Source organism: Sinohyriopsis cumingii, chromosome 6, assembly GCF_028554795.1.
Source record: "Sinohyriopsis cumingii isolate HCF-2022 chromosome 6, ASM2855479v2, whole genome shotgun sequence".
NCBI classification, from domain to species: domain Eukaryota; kingdom Metazoa; phylum Mollusca; class Bivalvia; order Unionida; family Unionidae; genus Sinohyriopsis; species Sinohyriopsis cumingii.
In genome coordinates this window covers 136,331,424-136,352,790 of record NC_142966.1, presented here as the reverse complement: position 1 = coordinate 136,352,790, position 21,367 = coordinate 136,331,424, and the positions used below count along the sequence as shown (strand labels likewise).

Genomic DNA, 21,367 nt, shown 5'->3' with positions numbered 1-21,367 from the left:
AGCGCCTGGTAAAAAAAAAACGACGTCGTCGTCGAGGGGATCGTCCGGACGTCATTTGGTTTAATTAATACCTTCTGCGCGCCGATTCCCAGCGTCGTCAGCGTCCGGTAAGCACATCGACGACCGCGTCGATGTCATTGCCCCCCCTGCTGCTAAGTGGCTATTTGCAATTTAACCGAATATTTGGTCAAGTCCGATACGATATCGTGTCCGAGGGTCATGTAAATTTATCGTTACAAATCCATGTGGGGTCGACTGAGCATGACTAAAAAAGTTTCGAAAAACATTAAAGTCCATGTCACCGCCGCACCATGTCTGCCAAATATTTCGTAGCGTGTGTGTATCAACGCCGTTGAATACAGCAAGAATATTACAGTTGTCTCTGATTACTTTTGGAATCTGAGTGTATCGTTGAGTGACATATATCACGTCAGTGTTTTTATGCCTGCCTCTGGAAAATATCCTAGCTGGGTTTTTTTGATTGTCTAACATAACATCATCGTACACGACTAGATTGTTAACGTCGCCATCAATATCATCGATACCTGGTGCATCATTGATATCTGTAATAAACTCGATGACATTTTTTTTAGCGATCGCTGATGCATTCTCGTTGAAATCTTTCAACACCTCGTAGCATCGTTGATCATCTACGCTAGGAGCAACCAAATACAACTTATCCCACTTCATCCATCTCATTATTAAATTGAGTAACAATTGCGTCTTGCCGGATCCAGATGGTCCGATGATAATCATCCGGATCGAGTTTGGTAACGCTGCAACATGCTTAACTGGTTCTCTTGTTTTAGTCGTTGAAAAGTCAATTATATTCATGTCTCTATACATAAATTATGGATCTATATTGTGTGAAGTGTAGAGTGCGTACTGGCACAAATGATATGACAACCGTTACAACAAGAAATAATAGATCGGCGCTTACTGGTAGGTGTGTACAATGCGGTACAAAGAAATTTAGATTTATTTCTGCTAGACCCGGGGATGCTTTAAAAAAAAGCGAGGAGGTGATATTGCAGCCAAATTGGCAAAACTCCCCGGACCCCCGTGGGCAAAGTATCCAGGAGAAAAACACCTCCCAGGATATAGCTACTGTGGCCCCGGAACACGATTAGATATCAGACTCGATGATCAAAATCAGCCCAAACCCGGTGAGTATCCAATAAATGCTATCGATAAGGCGTGTCATGCTCATGATGTTGCTTACAAAAGTAGCGATCTGCAACAGCGTCATATCGCGGACGTAAAATTAATTCACGCGTTAAATGCTATTCCTGATAAATCCGTCAAAGAAAAATTGGCCTCATGGTGGTAAAATCGGCTATGAAAGGTAAATTAATGATTGGAAGCGGAGCTTCTCGCGCTGGTAATTGAAAACGCTAGCGTTTATAATAACAACATGGAATCCATCTATTATTCTCCGAGAGGATACTGGAAGGGGAAGGCCGCAATTGGTAAGCTTGCAAGCGCTGCAAAGGTAACAAAGGCCACTGCGGCTAATTGGTTATCCAAACAGGCTATATGGCAAATCTATCTACCACCGCCTAAACAAATCAACTTCTCGCGCTTTGATGTCAGCGTACCCAATGAAGTTCATCAGGCTGATATACTATTTCTGCCGCATGACAACGGTTACAAATACGCGCTAACCGTAGTTGATGTTGCGAGTCGATACAAACAAGCGGAGCCGTTAAAAACAAAGTCAGCAACTGAAGTGGCCGATGCGTTTGAGCGGATTTATCGAAGAGGTCCTCTGCGCTGGCCAAATCTATTACAAGTTGATCCTGGTAGTGAATTTCGCGGCGCTGTTTTATCAACGCTGAAACATCATAGCGTCGCGATACGACGAGGTCATACTGCGCTACATCGTGATCAGGCAATTGTTGAACGATTCAATCGGACTGTTGCTGAACGGTTATTTGGATATCAATACGCGAAGGAATTTATCCAAGAAAAACGATCTCGTGAATGGGTCAAAAGGTTACCAGGCGTAATTGCAGCGTTAAATAACGAGATTACCCGAGCAATTAACATGAAGCCCAGCGACGCGATTAAATACGAGTATATACCCGGAAGATCAAAAATAGATAGCGTTTCCAAGCCGATTCTCGGCGACGTCACTGTTAGATATCTATATGAACCTGGAGAGCTTGAAGGCGGTAAAAAAAGAGCTACTGATCCTATTTGGAGTGTTACCACACATAACATATCAACGATAACACGATCAACTGGTAGGCCACCGATCTATAGACTGGATCCAACTGCCCCACAGCGGGGGTTTACACGCGAGCAACTACAAGTGATACCTGACGATACTCAATTACCCCCGCGTGGTCTTAACTAGCGCCGTTGCGTCTATTACACTCAAGACAGGTCAACCTCACATTGTTTTTGACATGACCGAGACTGTTATCGATCCTGTCCACGGTAAATTGGCGAGCGTCTTTATCCGAATAGCGCCAGCGCATTACACAATTACAACTCGCGCAGTGATTATTCTGTTGTTGTCGTAACGCAATTATTAATTCGGCATCAATATCAAAACGCCGCTGTTTTTTTTTATCCTGTTGGCGGTAACCCGAGAGTTTTCTATCAATGACGCTTGCATCGATGACTCCGTCACTGGCTTCGTCACTGACTCCGTCAACAACAATTCTTCGAAGCTGATTTATCCTCCGTACTCGGGACACTGCAAGATAGACTAGATTCGACCATTCGATGCGATTATCAACTATCCAAACAATTGTGTCCGTGATGGTTAGTCCCTGCGAGGAATGTATTGTTGTTGCGTATCCTAGCGTCCACGGGGATTTATCAGCACGTAGCGCGTCCTCGACGACGCTGATATCAACGAGCACGATATCATTCAGCACGAGAATTTGTTTTTTTGTCCCCGACGCTGTCGGGGCTGGAATCTCAACTTCAATGTTCTGCCGCCGTGTATCCGCGGGTCTATAGCATAACGGCACTGGGCGCGTTGGAAACCTTTCCTTATGCAGCGTAAACAACTTCCGCTGAAGTGTGTCTCTGACTATCTTTCTACTCGCTACAATTAAATCGTTTGGTCTCCATGTTTCCCAGAATTCATTTAACGGCGTTTCCGGAATCACCTCGCGAATTATTTCACATTGAATTCTATCCGGCTGTAATCTGATTAATTTTTTAACCTCGCGCAGTTGTTCATCAAGTGCCCGGTAATCAGTATCGGTTTCTTCATAATAGTCCACAAAACCCTTTAACCAATCATGTGGACCCTCGCCGACAAATGGTGGTGGTTGGCCATGGTCGCCACACATGATCACCGCTGTATTCGCGCGCAGCAACCACTCAAGAAACATTTGTAAAACGTCTAACGAAACAGTACATATTTCATCCCAGATGATAACCTCAGGAATAAATTTTTCGCCCATTCGATCAGGAGTCCACTCACCGCCGCTGTATCGAAAAAAGCTGTGATAAGTAACGGCGTCAACATTTCGTTGTTTTATCTCTCGCGCTAGTCTGTGGGTCGGTGTAAGCACGATTATACTTGCCCGCGTTCGAAATAATTCAATTGCCCGAGTCGTCTTTCCTGACCCGCCACAGCCGCTTAAATAAACCGTCTTGTGTCTACAAATTGGATCAGAACACGGTGGTGCATTAGACCATTCTGACAATTTATCGCCGCGTAGGTAATTGTTCTCAACGGTGACATTTGCTGACGGGGAATAATCGCGTCGTATTTCATTTTTAATTCTCCATGTACCCCAACTCTCGTCCGGACTAGTAAACCCGGCTACGTTTTCCTTATACGCTATGTCTATATAAAACGAATCAACGGCTACTCTAACCGCGGTGTCGGGGAATCTATTTATCATCGAGAATAAATTGATAGCGGCGTAACCCAGCATAGACGCCCTCAAATGTGGATACGCCGGGCTGTCTCCATCGCTGTAGGTAACAACTGTACCCAACTTTGTTCCATTGGACAAGAAAGCTGTTTCGCAGTTCACGTATCTATTTTTCGCCACTGCGTCCTTGATTACGAAATCATATTCTGCGTCATCTATAATCAGCCGTGAGCAATATCGTTTGTAGTCGCAGTTTTTTCCACCTTGTGTGAACTTACCGATTATTCTTCTACCGAGATCTTTTGCCTCGTGGTTTCGTTGGTTGAATATCCTCCTGGACCATTCGATGATATATTCCTCGTCGGCATCAATGTGCTTTCTGGACTCGTCAATTATACTATCTAGACGCTCCGGTTCTGGTAACCAGACTTCAGTCTGCGCTCGGTATGATATAATCGCGTCACTGACAATCAACGATACAAGCATGCTACAATCAATCATATACCGTAGCAGCGCTATTGGCAGCCACTTCTTTTCAGCCATGTGTCTACCGATCCAAATATAGCAACAGCGATGAAGTCCTGCCGCGAACTCAAATGATACTACCCGAGCGAATCCGGTTAAATCAAAATCAGGCAGTGGTCCATTAATAGCAACACGGGTCATTTCATGTCTGGGGTGTCCAAATCGTCTAAAGTACTCAGCGGCGGATCCATACCCGAGAAAACTCGCTGGATAACAGGCGACCATATCAACGGAAATCATAGCGTCGCGGTTGTATTCAGTGTTCCATAGTCCACCGTGATAGTATTCCAAACAACTGGATTGTACATCCGGTAGAAATTCCTTGCGCGTTGGACTCCACGCATTTTTCCTCGCTGCAATATGAGCCGCAACCGATGGAATCGTAAAACAATTTGTTAGCAGTTGTTCATCATGCTCTTCAAATTCCATGGCGGTTTTTTTCATCTTGTTGTGAAATGCTTCAGTGCGATATAATTCACCGTTTGGTCTTACAAACTGATCAAAGGTATCAGCGCTGCGAAGTAACCACATTGATACAGGGTCGTTTTTACACAAATAAGCGATAGCATCAAATAGTTTCCTCTCCGCGAGAAAACCATCTTGTATAAATTCCCCCGGGATATACTTTACCGTTCTATCCCGTGGAAACACTGTGATCGCAGGCGTCCATGCGTGTTCGTTATGATCAATAATTTTGATTGGGGCTCCATTTGATTTATACTTTGATTCGTGTAATACTTCACCGGTTATCGTTGTAACGGTTATTGGAAATCTCAACGACGTTTCTAATCTCGCTATGTCGCTGATGGTTGCTCCACGCTCTTTTACGGTTAGTTCCCACTGGTTGATTTTGCTACGTCGTAAATCAGTCAATTTGTTTCCTCGACACGCATTTGTAAAATGCTCTATTATTCGTTCTGCTACACAATTTATCCCCGTTGACTGTTTCATCGGCGCTAGTTTTCCGATATCAGGTTTCTTATTTAACGGGTATATTCCATAAACAACTGCTGTTTCAGGATACGCTCGTTCATAGTATGGTCTGTCAATTCCGGTTAACAGCCCCGGCTTGGAGTCGCGGCTAACAATGACTGTTTTCTTGTCGCTGAGAACTGGTTCAAATTTATCACGTATGATCCAATCACCTGATTCCACCCGGACAATGAATTTTACTCTGAAGAAATACTTTTTACCGTCAAGTTGTGATATTATCGTTGCCGCGCGGTTGTCGTTCATGGTAGCATCAACAACGCCATCAATTCGAAATGTTGACCAACTATGAGATGCGCCATCACGCTTGAATTCATCGATACAATCGCGTATTTTACTCAACAGGGTTCTATCGTTTATTAACGCTTTTGGTGCGTCCTTGAGGACTCTGTCGAGATTGAACTTAATATTTTTCCAGGGCTTAATTGCTGCTAATCTCTCGAACTCATCCATATAATTAAAACAAGTATTTAAATGAAAGAATATAGTATAATGAATCACTGCAAATGGTTGATGATTGGGTCGACAACCCCGTGCAATAAATCAGGTAGAGGTGAATTCTGCGGGTACCATTTACAAAGCGTTCGTAATGGTTCTCTTGGCCCCCTCCCATGCTTGGTTTGCCACGTCGGTGTAAGAGGAAAATCGCAGTTGTGTGTCAATTGTGGCGGAAAGCGATACAGGGAACTAAAACGCTATTATGACAAACGAATAAAAAACGCCGTCATTGACCCCACCGCTGACTTCGTCATCAAAACCCCCCAAGACTACGTTGAAAGATTCATAATTAAACCAAATAATAAATTAGACAAGTAGTATTATTATATAAATGGACCAAGAGTTCAGACCTCACCCCTTGCTCGTCAATTACGAGGCATCTCGCGACGGCATTGTTAGAAACCGCAAACTGAAGAAGCCGGTTGGATGGAAAAACAATCACGGGTATTTAATGTTTGGTGCCGGAAAGAAGAAGTATCTTGTTCACAGGGTGGTATATGAAGCGTTTAAGGGGCCAATCGAGGATGGTTTCGTTATTGATCACATTGATTCTGATTGTCTAAATAATTCTCTTGCAAACCTGCAAGCCATCTCTCAGAGTGAAAACAATAAAAAAGGCCAAACTGGTAAGTTTTCAAAGCAAGCAAGGGGTGTTAAATCGTTTGATACAACAACTCACGAAGAAAAAATATTTCAGTCGATGAACGAGGCAGGAAAATATTTCGATATTTGTAGAGCCTCAATACGAAAAGTAGCAGAACGAGTATATCAAACAGCGATTTCAAAAAAGGCTGGGCACAGAATTCGATTTTCATATATAGATACGAAGTCACCGTTACAAGGTCACGTCTGTTCCGGAAGAAAACGAATTATTAAACACCTTCGGAATTGATACACGGGGGTTTCATTTTTTTATTATTTAAAAACAAGATGTTCTATAAGAATAATGAATATCGAAGACATCAATAATATATTAGCCGAGATTTCAAAATTAAAAAATCAAGGAATTGAATTATCTGATGGTCTCGACAGTGAAAAAATATTATCCGATTATGAGATTATTAACGAACAGTCGAAACGGGGACGTTTTACCCTGGCCCGCGAGTACTTTTTTATAAAACGATTACAACATACGATTAATGAAAACTTGTACCACAATGACGCAAATGCATTCATTGGACTATTTACTGCCGTTGAAATAATACGAAAAAAACTCGGACGTGTTTATGAACGACGCCGGGAGATTTCTAGCAAGATCAAAAACATTAGAAGGATCATAGACGAAAACTCCGGCGGGAAATTAGAAATTGCTTCGCAATTGCAATAATGGTAGGCGAATCACTTACTACTCGGCTAGCCAGAGAGCGGCTAGCGGCGCTTAAAAAGTTCATACCGTTACGAGACAGGGTCCGAGAACAACTTCAAACGCGGCAGCAAATGCAAACTGATTTTGCTGTTGGAAGCGAACAACTCTTTGCCCCGGTAACTAAAGCGACCAAAGATGTTACGGCGGCAACTGTACCCGTCCTCGATGCGCTTGAAAAGATAGCGGCGGAGACAAAACAAACAAAAAGGTCTTTAGAAACACTCCCTGCAAAAATAGCGGCTGCTACAACACGGAGGCCACCACCACTCGCTATAACCGAACCACAAGAACCTTATGTTACAATGGCCGACGAGGAAGAACTAGGCGCCACCGCAAGAGAACCAGAAGAAGAAATACCAGAAGAAGAAATACCAGAAGAAGAAACACCGGAAGAAAAAGAGAAAGGGGGGAATATACCCCGTAATATACTCAAGAAGAGCACAATAGATCAAATTAGAGGCCTCAGCTTTGATGAATTAATTAATTTTGCTGCCAACAATTTTGCTAAGAGCATACGAGATAAGGAGCATATCAATAGCGGTTACGAGAAAAATATAAAGACGTTAAAGGATTGGACAAGAATAGTGTATTTAGCGAGTAAACACGAGAATGCATTATCACGCGGTGATAATAAATATATAATATTCCACAAAGAAGTTGAAAGAAGGATAAAACTAAAAAAAGGAAAAGGATACTCTGTTGGTAAAGAATCCTACGGCGTTACCTGTCCTAACAGTGTTCTCAGTGATATATCACGGCTAGAGGTACTAATCGGAGGAAAACGAGCCGGAAATAACTCTCCGGAAATAATCAATGAGGCCGCTGATATTTGCAAGCGGTTATTTACGGGCGGTATCATGGACGTTAGTGCGTATCGAACGCTCATAGACGAGTTAGTGGATAATTAAAAAAATTATAAAATTATAAAATTATAAAATTATCGTTTTTGACTGTTTTTGGCCATTTTTTGACCGTTTTTTGCCATTTTTTGACCGTTTTTTGCCATTTTTGGCCATTTTTTGAGGGCAAAAACCCCAGGAAATCATTTAGAGAAAATCGATGTTTTTGCTGAAAAATCGAAAAAAAAACGACTATAGGCAACAAAAAACGACCAAAAATGACTAGAAATCAAGAAAAAACCGGAAAAAACCGGATTTTTATCGAGGGCAAAAACCCCAGGAAATTTTGATAAAATTTATTCCGGTTTTCCACACGGCGGTGGGAGGGGGGTCAATCACTGGTGATCACAATCACTAATTGAAAAACCGGTGTTTTTATAATAAAGATGATCATACACTACAACCACGATAAACCAGTACTCGTCTACGTGGTAAACTCGCGATTGCCTGTTTACCGCGCGTACTATGGAGATGGTCTCGGTAGCACCATTGCGGGGTTATTTACAAGAATGGCTCCAAAAGTGGCGCCGTTAGCCAAACAATTAGGAATGAAGGCTATTGATGTTATTCGTGATAAGGGTATTAGTGCTATTGGAGACGTTGCCGGAAAGGCGCTTTCTGTAGCAAAGGACAAACTAATGTCGTTGGTGAGGAGAAAAAAACAGAAACCACCATTGATGCCATCAACGACGGTGATGCCTGCGAATGTCAGTAAAGTAATAAATAACGCCGTGGAAGAAAAACTAGAGTCGTTGGCGGCTCAGTCGTCCACCAACGCGCCCATGAACGCAATAGCGGGGGAGTGGTCTTAAACAGAATTCAAAGAATTTACGACGAAAAAATCGCAATTGAAAACATCAACATGATAAATAATAAAATGTTTGCGCGAACCGCTGATCACGCGTTTGATATGGATGCCCCAGTGCGCAGGGATGATTCTGTCCGTGATTATCAATATTATTCTTATTATGCAGCGCAACCCGACCTACGATCGCGAATTGAACTTCAAGTCCAAGATACCAGTAAATATTTTTTGCCGTGTGAAGCGTTTATCGAAATTGAGGGAGAACTCGTGACAAATGCCGCCGATAATGCACCATACGCAGATGACGATCGTGTTCGAGTTGGTTTCGTCAACAACGGTATTATGGCGTTATTTGAGAGCGCCAGATATCTTATTGACGGGCGAGAAATTGAGTCAATAGAACGCGAGGTTGATGTTGCAACGACGATAATTGGGTTAGCGAGATACTCGGACGATTATACGAGATCGGCGGGCCCATCTATGATGTTTGCGAAGGACTCCGCCGATAACGCTGATCATTTTCAGTACGTTAACGTGCTAGTGGAAAAAGATACCGCAGTTGACCAGGTTGAAGCAACCAATCCAGATCGCAGAGTAAAACCAGGCGTTAATTTCACTGTTATAAAAAGTCTTAACGATAATTACAATATGGGATTCGCAGCACGAATATTGATGCTAAAAAGACCACGCCGACAGTTTTCATGCGCGATTCCACTCCATCACATATTCGGATTTTGCAGAAATGTTAGAAAAGTCATCTATGGAGCCAAACACACAATCGCGCTAACGCGAAGGGGCGATGATAACAATGCAATATGGCATGCTGCTGGCGTCGCTGACGGTAAAGTCATTTTAACTAAAATGGCATTGTGGATGCCGGTGCTGACTCCATCAGTTACCACGGAAGCACGATTGTTAGCATTTATGGAACAGGGAGGGAAATCGTTGTTGAGTTGGCTAGCGGTAACAACTGATGCTAAAGAGGATAACGTCGCCGATACGTTTACATGGCACCTGGCATCAAAACAGGGCGTTTCAGCCCCGCGTCATATATTCATAGCGCTACAGAATAGGGAACGATTGGGCAGTCAAGAACGCAGCCATATGATATTTGATCAATTAGGAGTCAGGGATGTTTCGCTGAGAATAAACGGACAACAGGAACCATCCGAGGATATACAGCTTAATTACGGCGACAACCATATCGCACGTGTGTATCATCGATTGCTGTCATATATGGGCCGTGATCAAAACGTCGACACTGGTTTGCAAATATCACAACTTGATTTTAAAAACCTGTATCCGATTTATTATTTTTCGTTGGAACATCTTGATTTAGTGAGACAATCCGTCGTTGATATACACTTCCGAGCTCGTATAGCCCCGGCTGGTGTTAATTATAGAGCGGTTGCTGTCATTCTCAGCGATAAATCAATGCTGTTGGAAGGTGTTGGTGGACGAATGAGAATCGTTGATGCGCCAGTGGAAAACATGTAATTGAAAGCACAAAACGCATTTACAATAAATGTCGTATAGTGTCGTCAGTGTAGAGTTGACTGATGGTCAAGTCAAAAAATTACGATCAAAGTCGGCTAAGCAATGCGGGACCACAATAACGCTGAAGCCGTCGCAGATGGCGGGTGGTAATCATAAGATATCGTTGACGGCGCGTCAAATAAAACATTTCAATAATGCGATGAAGAATAAAAAGGGTGTTCAAATAGATTTTTCAGCCGCAGCAATCAAAAACATGGAAAAGACCGGTGGGATATTTCCGCTGTTAGCCGCGATTCCGGCATTTATTGCCGCGGCCGCACCAGCAGTGGCGAAGGCGGCGGCGTTAGGGGCCGTTGGTACCGCGGCGGGAATGGCATTGAAGAAGGCAACCGGGAAAGGCTATAAAAAAAAACGACCCGTAGCCGGAAAGGGTCTAAGACTACCGGGAACCCCGTATTCATGGTACTCGGGGAAGGGTCTAAGACTACCGGGAACCGTTTATTGACTCCCATGTCTAATTTTGATTTAATAGACGCCGCAAACGCGCTAGCGATAAAAAACTTCAGAGGTGTTTTTATGAGGGATCAATTACCGGCGGCACCAAGGAATACTGAAACCGGCATAATTAACCTCGATGGGTCCTCCGGAGCGGGAACTCATTGGGTTGCGTACGCGATTGATCCGCGTGCAATCGTCTATTTTGATTCATACGGGTTAGCCCCGCCAAACGAGTTCATGCGGTATATCCGGGCGTGTTCAGCCCGGGTTTTTTATTCCACGCTGCCAACACAGCAGTTAAGCGACCCGCCAATATGCGGCCGTGAGGTATTGAACGTGCTCGCGGCGATTTCATCATCGCGGAAACCACCTCATGTGGTTGTAAACGAATACACTAGTGGGGTCGTAGAGGCCCGGCGGGTTAATTAGAAACGCCGTTTTTTTTTACAATAACGATGATTGATATTTGGGGACGACCGGTTTCGGCGCTGAAAGAATCCACGGAAACGCTCGCCACCGATGACATAAAAAAACTAATTGAGGATGAAATCGCTGATACGTTGAATTTAACCAGTGTTGACCCAGGTGAAATAGTTGTATTTCAAGACCGCCAGGGTAAATTGAAATCCGGTAATGTGTCGCTGAATGACGTTTTAACACGACAGCGTGACGCCGCCGAGGGCACTATCGCGCTGTATACCGGCGACGGACGACTCAAACCGGGTGAATCCATCTTGACGATAAATGGAAAAATAAGTACACTTGGCGACAATTATGTAACCATGTCGAATTCGTTAAAAGGTTTACGTGGTGAATTTAACTTGCATGAAAAACAGTTCAGGTTGATGCTAACGCATTTCGCCGAGGTGCAACACATTGTCGATAATTTTTTTCGGGGGCCCCCGACGGCAACCGAACCGAATTTTATAATAATAACAAATGCTATTTCGGAGCTTATGACGCTGCCGGGCCAATTTACCCCGTTGCGAAAAAATGTTAACAGGATCGATGACAACTTTGATAAATTCTTTGGTAAAAAAAATACCAAGCCGGATGAGATTACAATAACTATAAATGATATCACTGCGTATGGACAGGAAATAAAAACAATCAAAACTGATGTTGCAACAAACAAAAGGAGTGTAGACGCGCATGAACGGGAAATAGAAATAATCGGCGCTAATGTTGCAACGATCATAAATAATGTAGACTCGCATGGACGGAAAATAGAAACAATCAAAACTGATGTTACAACGATCATAAATAATATGGACGCGCATACACAGGAAATAGGAACAATCAAAACTGATATTGAAGCGAACAAAAAGGGTGCGGACGCACATACACAGGAAATAGGAACAATCAAAACCGATATTGAAGCGAACAAAAAAAATGTAGACGCGTATTGGCGGGGAATAGGATTAATTAAAACTGATGTTGCAGCGAACAAAAAAGGTATAGACGTGCATACATATGAAATAGAAACAATCAAACTTGATGTTGCAGCGAACAAAAAAAGTATGACCGAGACTACACGGGAAATAGAAACAATCAAAACTAATGTTGCAGCGAACAAGAATAATATAGACGCGAATTTGCGGAGAATAGAAATAATCAGAACTGATGTTGAAGCGATTAAAGACGGGCTACCGAGAGTAGCAGAGCAATTCGAAAAAATAAAAACCCCTCATGAGAACATCATCAACATAGTATACACAATTCGGCATGGATCATTCGATTGGACTCCTACACAGAATACAGTAAATATCACCGCAACTGTTAAGGGCATTTATCGACTGACACTGGTTTCAATGATGCAGTTTAATATATTATCGTCGAGTTCATCCGGGTTTAACAATACAATATCAACAATTATAGACAAGAACGCAACTGAACTGTTTACAATTTATGCCGTTGATAGAAATCTAGCCGAGGCAAACATTACATGGTATGTGGAATTTGTAGCGAATCTAAGTAATTAAAAACACTAGCTCTTTTAAAATAAAAATGACCACCAGGGTAATTGAATCAGAGGTATCACCGACGTCACATCAATATCGATTCGATACCGCAAAAGAATTCTCCGCGAATTTGAAAACGCTTTCCGAACAATACCGCGTAAAAATAAAAAAATACCGCAGAAAAATAACCACCATCGACGCGGTCGTGTACTCGGTGTCGGGTATAGTAGCCAGTACCGGTGTTATTTTATCCACGGTGACCACGATAGCCCCGATCGCTGTTCCAATCGCTATCTCCGCGATGACAACAATTGCTGGAGTCGCCAACGCAATCACTAAAAAGATATCATCGTGTTTTCAGAAAAAACTCGACGAGTATACAGTAAAACATCAAATAGTATCCGACGCGTACTCGAAATTATCCGGGTTGATCTCGTTATCGATTGATAATTTGTTCATATCCGATGTTGAATTCTCCACGATGGTCCAGTTGTATAGCTCCGCGATGTCAAAAATCGAGGATTTTTAACTGGAAGCCGGAACCACCTGGTTGTTGAAATTAGACACTAAAAACAACGAATAATAATAATGTCGCTGAACCCTGAGGGGTTTCAATTACTCCAGCGGATCGCGGAGAATACCACTCCGGTACAAACAAATATGATATCGATAACGTCAACGAAACCCGAATTCAGTGTGAACTTCCCATCGCCGGTTCCAGTGAAGGAAATAGCGCTGGCAAAATTGCGAATATATCACAGTTGGCCTAATATTCGAGCGAACGCATTTAACGGACAACAACCTAATAACTCGCTGGTTTTTGCGTGGACAAATAAGCCCGATGGGACCCCAGACTGGAATGAGGTTACAATACCAACTGGGTCATACCAAATAGAACAAATCAATGGAGAATTTCAGCGCAGGATAAAATCGATCACAGGAAAGGAATCAAAAATCGCTATTACGGTTCATGAACCGACGTTATCGTCGACGATTGAAATAAGCACACCGGGGTATATGGTTGATGTTTATAACAGTTCAGTAAGAACCATACTAGGTTGGCCCGAGAATCCACCTCGTGAAACCCCCGAGGACTTGCACACGAATGCGCAATCGTATCATGAAATTACCCCCCGGTATCTAGATAAATTATCCATTATAAAAAGCACGTTATCACCCAGTTGGTTTTTATTTCAAGACAGGAATATCATGCAGTGGTATTTTCAGCATAGGGAAACTCCTGAATCGGTCGCCATATTAATATTTATTTTAAGTGATATCACTGATACTTTTGTCGAGATTAATCATTATTACCAATTGCAACTAGAACAACTACGGAAAACAAAAGCACGAAAACACGTTGAGGTGTTAAATCAACTTATATCAGACATGAAATATGTCAATGAACGAATCGTTAAAATGATATCCGATAACAGCGATGGTAGTAAACAAAAATTCCTAACCGAGTATAATATCACAGAAGCCGATTTACCCGATTTCAAGTTTCCAGGATACAACGCGACAGAACTAAGAAAGTCTCTTAATGATTTTCTCGGTTCATCAACTTATATCCTCAGACACGATAACGGAGATGGTGGTAGGCATATTGCTCCATACAACGTAAATATCGCATCGGTGATAGCGATTAATCTAGTGTGCGATGTTATCGAAGGGAGTTACCAGGTAGATACCAAGCAATCAAATCAGGCTCAACAGGGGTATATCCTTTATTCATTCTCACCAACAGCCCCTCCGGGATTTTTAATCGTTGAGAACCCGATTAATCCGGTCTATATGCGATGCCATAATCGGTTTTTAACGAGAATTAATTTCAGACTTACCGATCAGTCAAATAACCTAATTGACCTACAAGAGGAGGAGTTAGTGATCACTCTGTTTGTAAGATCATAGCAGCAGGGGGGGGCGATGACATCGACGCGGTCGTCGATGTGCTTCCCGGACGCTGACGACGCTGGGGATCGGCGCGCAGAAGGTATTAATTAAACCAAATGACGTCCGGACGATCCCCTCGACGACGACGTCGTTTTTTTTTTAACCAGGCGCTGACGACACCGGATCCGCTGAGTGCAGAAAGTACTAATTAAGCCAAATGACGTTTGGACAAAATGTCGGATTCGCCCCCCCTGCTGCTTAGGACCCACAAAGTCAAGAAACCCTATCAAAATGTGCTGCATCCCTAGGACCCACAAAAGTCAAGAAACCCTATCAGAATGCACTGCATCCCTAGGACCCACATGGTCTAGAAACCCAATCAAAATGCACTGCATCCCTAGGACCCACAAGGTCAATAAACCCCATCAAAAAGTTCTGCATCCATAAGACCCACATGGTCAAGAAACCCAATCAAAAAGCACTGCATTCCTAAATCCACATAATCAAGAAACCCTATTAAAATGCACTGCATCTCTAGGACCCACATGGTCAAGAAGCCCTATCAAAATATGCTGCATTCCTACTACCCAAAAGGTCAGGAAACCCTATCAAAATGCACTGCATCCCTAGGACCCATTTGGTCAAGAAACCCTTAATAAAATGCACACAGTATCCCTATGATGCACAAGGTCAAGAAACTCGATCAAAATATGCTGCATCCCTTGGAGCTACAAGGTCAAGAAACCCTATCAAATTATGATTCATGCCTAGGACCCAAAAGGTTAAGAAACCCTATCAAAATGAACTGCATCCCTAGGACCAACAAGGCCAAGAAACCCTATCAAAATGTACTGCATCCCAAGGACCCATAAAGTCAAGAAACCCTATCAAAATATGCTGCATTGCTAGGACCCAAAAGGTTAAGAAACCCTATCAAAATAAACTACATCCCTAGGACCCACAAGGTCAAGAAACCCTATCAAAATGTGCTGACTAGGACCCAAAAGGTTAAGAAACCCTATCAAAATCCACTGCATCGCTAGGATCCACAAGGTCAAGAAACCCTATCAAAATCCACTGTATCCCTAGGACCCACAAAGTCAAGAAACCCTATTAAAATGCACTGCATCCCTAGGACCCACATGCTCAAGAAACCCTATCAAAATGCACTGTATCCCTTGGACCCACAAGGTTCAAATGTGTATTTGTAAGCAGCCGAATACTATGTCAGTGATCCAAGTACAGGTCAAAGGAAATTCCTGCTAGCAATACGTTTATGTCTGAAACTATTTTTTTAAAAATAAAAATTCACTTTTATGCTGCATCTTACAAAATTTGTTATACTGCAACTATTGTAAGCGAAATGTAAAATCAAATACATTACGATCTTCTTCAAAAAGTACAGTTAAATACTGCTTGCAAAAGCCCCAGTTTGTCAAAGCTACATTAAAAATCCAAATCACACACGCACATACACAAAAGGCACCGGATTAACTTTCAGACCATTGTTAAATATAAGAACATTACTCCAGTAGGAATACATCATTAGACTGGAGTTTACAGCCTATTTAGTGAATTTATATCAAAAGGACTTTTCTTAATACTCTTGCGGTAAATGTCTGGCAGAAGATAAAACTAATCAATTTGTTGAAGGAGTTGCTTCCCCTTATCTATATTGAACTACTAATTCTAAAGAAAATTTGGTAACTTTCTGATCAATTTTTCCAGAGAAATATGTATAAGAATTGCAAATATTTATCTGACTTACCTCTCAATTTCTTCTTTCAAGCGGTCAATAGTTTTCTTGGCTTCTGCAAGTTGAGAAGCAACATCTGCATTGGTTTCAGTTAACCTATAACATAACACATCAATTGTATTTTTATAAGATGCCTTGCAGTTGGCATTTTTTCCCCAAATTTATCTGCTTTTAACAAATATCTTTTTCTTCTTCAAATATGCTGGCACTGTAACATCTGAATTCCTCTACTTACTAGTGCTGATAAAGCTACAAGTTTCAGTCCTGTCAATTTATAAGTTGGAGTTGTTTGGAATTTCTTGTCAGATAGCTGAAAGTTAGTTACCAATTTAAACTTGCAACACTGTCACAAATCTAAGTCATGTCAGAAATAGGCAAAAACCAAAAATGTTCAACTAAAAAGAAGGATTTAAATGATAAAATCAGACTTGCCATGTTTTACCTACATATCTCAGGTAAAAACCAAATTTTTGAAGGATACATTTTAGTGAATTGATCTTTCCTCTATTGTCATGTCACTCATTATTTGAGAAAACTGTTGTGGAGAACATTTTATCCAGGGTGCTAGCAACTCCCTGTAAATGTGGTGCCATCCTCAAACTAGGTTGTAAACTGGATGTGTAATGAGTGTGAACTGTACAAAGGCTATTTCTTTAATTGTGCACCTTTCATAAAAACAATACGGTGATAGGAATATCAATGCTGTAAGTGATAATATCTTCCTGTGCAACTATAGTAATACATTAAAGCATTTAGAATACTGATGGCATGGAGGGTTCAAGTGATTTTAATTTACAAAAAAATCATGCAAAATAATGTAACTCAGAGAAATTGGTGTACATGGTCCTCTTGACTGTACTAATTACTATTTATACTATTTTTCTAAATTTACTTTCTTTGTACATCACTACAGACTTTATATTAACATTTGAAACATTAATGGCAGAAACATGCATAGTTATTTTCTTTTAAATATGTTTTTTAACTTTTGTTTCAAGTATTAATATTAGTGGAACAACTTAAAAAGAAAAAATTACAAGGAGGTCTATCAGTTATCTAAATCTGGGATGCATCCCATTGCATAGAAAACAGTCCAAAAACGTCAAGGATCTAGTTACTCATTTTTGCAAAATCATAATATTTGTTACTAGTACATGTACTAATAAAAAAAAACTATATCTGATAAAAGATCATAGACACTTCACGAAAGTCATAGAGGGATTATAACAACTCGAAGACAAAAAGGAAACATGCTTCACCAAAAGAAAAGTTTGCTATAATTTAAATACTGAATACAAGATCTTTAAAAATAGAAAGATCTCTCATTGTTGCAAATCTGAAAGTAACCCAAATGACCAAATACATTTTCTAAAGTCAGATCTTTCAACCAGTAGCTAGCATTTATTTAATGTGAAAAATCATAAAATGGGAAACAAAGTCAGAAATAAAAGACAAAATTTAAATTTATGGCTTCACATTATATATTGTCATATATCCATATGTAATGTAGGAAAGAGAAAAGTAAAGGTAATTAATTATATTCAATACACCACTGCTATATGGTTAAGCAAAGAAAAAATTACCTTTTCTTATCAGCCTTACTATTCTTTAGTGCTTCTTCTAACTTTGTCATTTCAGATTTCATTCTAAAAGAGAAAATTTGTTGACATTTATTTCATTATATATCGGAATCAAGGAAATTAAAAAGTGTTGCATGAAAGGATGTTACAGTAGCAACTTTACAAACTCTTGAGTCATCAACATCTTCTCTTTCTTTCTGAACCATTCACTACTGGAACTCTGAGGACATTAATGTCTTTTCTTTCTGTTGGAATGTTGCACTAATGGCATTTCCATGATACTGTCTGTACAGGACAGTGTGAACTATAAACCACCAAACTCTCAGATAATTTCATAAGATACTCTACATACATTTATAAATGAATATTCAATAGAAAGATTATTTCTCAGGATTAATGGATAAAGTACATACATAATAATAGAAAGAAAGACAGATATGTCTTTATGATACATTAAATGAGTTTAATGACATTACCGTAAGTTCTCATCTGTAAGCCGTGTGTTTTTGCGACTCAATGAGTCTCTCTCTATCTCCAACTCCTCCTTGTCTCTATTTACGAATTTATGTTTCTCATTCAGTGAATATGTCTTTCTAAAAGGCCTGTCAGGAAGGCCAGTTCTGTCCTTGGTATTATCAAGTATCTGGAAATATTCCAACATTTTTATTGTTATATGAATTCAAAAGAATTGCACCAAATACATAATGGTGAAAGCATAGGCAAGTATAAACATTTCTCTCACGTTATTTAAGCAAAGAAAGGTACATACACTTCTGTTTAATATTTCTTACAAATTCTTGCAAATGGAAACACTTTGCAAATTAATCTGACAAAGATAATATGTTGTGACATTTTGAGGGCTTGCATCAACTGCCAAAATTAGTTATTTCACAATTGGTATTTATTCTTTATTCTGTGCAGCATATTTAATGGTATCAGAGGAACAGGAATATTTAAATATATAGAATATTCTTCTCTGTAACCATTGAAAATACCATAAAATCAAACAAATAACCATTGTCATGGCTGTCATGCCATGTCAAACCATTGTCATGGCTGTCATTTAATGTCAAGCCATTGTTATGACTGTCATATCATGCCAAACCACTGTCATGATGGTCATGTCCAGAATTTATATGGAATTCAAAACTGGAATATTTTCTGTGATTCAGCAAGAGACTGACACATCTACACTTTGTAGATTATTATAGATGTTACTGGCTTCCATCTTGAATTTCCTCAGCATCTGAATCAAGATTCACTTAGAACTTTTCATTGACAGGACTTGTATTTTTAATTCTCTGATCATTTTTGGATTTAAATCACAACATCATAAGTTTTTTTCTTAGTGTTCACTTTGTATTCTAGGAAATAAATTATTTGTTCAGTTTTACAAAGCTTGTTGTCTTCACTTTTTTGTTACATTTTTATGAGCATAGACTCATGACACTATCTATACCTTGGAAGAAATGTGCTATGTAAAGTTTCATGGCAATTGTCCAGATAATTAGGAGGCGTTGTGTCTGATGACAGATAAAAGACCATCTAAGGAAGCACCAATTTCATTTTGGACTATCTAGACCATGTAATAAATTTATTATGTAAAGTTTCATAGTAATCATACAAGTAATGTGGGTGAAGTAGTGTCTGATGACAGACAATAGACCAATCATCAAAGTAATGTGGGAGTTGTGTCTGATGACAGATAACAGACCAATCATCCAAGTAATGTGGGAAAAGTAGTGTCTGATGACAGACAACATATGCTCTTCTGTTCTATGACAATTTACCATATGCTAAATGAAACATTTAAGATGCTTATCACTTACTGATACATGATTTCTGACATGGAAGGATACAAATTTACAAATGGTCTATCATGATAGACTACCTGGTGTTCTGGTAGATAATAACCTATCATGGACTGAACATATCAAACATATCAGTAAAAAAAGTCAATTCAAGTTTATGGCTTCTCAGCAGGATAAGACATTTTCTCCCTGAAAGGCACAGAAAACTATTTTATAACAGTTACATACAACCCTATTTGGACTACTGTAGTACAGTATGGGGTAATTCAAATGATAAAAACATAGCAAAGATGGCACATCTTCAAAAAAGAGCATTTGGGCTAATATTAATCCAGAAAGAAAGCAAGGAAAATTTAGCTGGTAGGTTAAAAATATTACCTATTAATTACCGAATCTGTTTGAGAAAAACCAAAATTAATGTACAGGATATCTCATAATAGTGTTCCTGAATATTTACAATCACTATTCCAGTATAGGTTACCTGGTAATACTCCCCACCTGCGATCCATGTCTACCAAACAGTATAAAATTCCCAAACCAAATAAGGAGTTATTTAAAATAAGATTCCAGTACTCTGGAACTCTGCTCTGGAATAGTATTCCAGTTGAGATTAGAAATGCCCACTCTATTTCCTTCTTCCAAACCAAATATATCCAGTGGCTTCAGAGATGCAGCTAAAATAAATAAATTCCTTTCTATGAGGGCCTCAGGGTCGATTAGGTTTTAGCTAATTGTGTTACCCTCTTTAAATAAGGTCATTATTATTATTATTATTATTATGGGAAAAATGTACTCTACTATTAAGAGATCACTGTGTAGACTGTACGGTTTTTCCCCAAACCATACACTGACTGTATGTTTAATTGTCTTGTTTCAACATGCTGTGCACTTTATATTTACTAAATTTACTAAGAAATCAGCAACTAAATAAGAAAATGAAATACTCAACAGGTTGCAACTGGGGAGCATATACATGAAGGTCCTTGAGGGTGATAAAATAACTGTCTTGAGTGGCCTTGAGTTTCTTGCTTGTCTTTCCTGAGTCAACTTTTTTCTGCTTCCGCTGGATGTCTTTTTGTAACTTTCTTAACTTCTTTGCCCCTTTCTGAAGAGATGTGGCAAGAATATAAAGGTCATCAACATCACGGTTGTACTTCTCTTCCTGTGAATCTGAGTCTCTTCTGTTGAGAATGAATGAATGAATGAATGAATGGATGAATGAATGAAATAACAACATGTTGGTAATGAATGAATAAAGACATGTTGGTAATGAATGAATGAAATAAGGACATGTTGGTAATGAATGAATGAAATAAGGACATGTTGGTAATGACTGAATGAAATAAGGACATCTTGGTAATGAATGAATGAAAAAAGGACATGATGGTCATGAATGAATGAAATAAGAACATGTTGGTAATGAATGACTGAAATAACATGTTG

General features: G+C 40.2%; 1 protein-coding gene across 1 annotated transcript in view; it reads right to left on the bottom strand.

The window, feature by feature from the left end:
- Window positions 1-21,367, bottom strand: part of LOC149798066 (uncharacterized) — a 55,705-nt gene that overhangs the window by 29,923 nt on the left and 4,415 nt on the right. The window contains exons 2-5 of the mRNA XM_089963149.1: window positions 20,874-21,105; window positions 18,590-18,756; window positions 18,117-18,179; window positions 16,546-16,629 (exon numbers count right to left, since the gene is read on the bottom strand). Coding sequence (XP_089819275.1) covers window positions 16,546-16,629; window positions 18,117-18,179; window positions 18,590-18,756; window positions 20,874-21,105 — 546 coding nt within the window. The remainder of the gene's footprint in view (window positions 1-16,545; window positions 16,630-18,116; window positions 18,180-18,589; window positions 18,757-20,873; window positions 21,106-21,367) is intronic.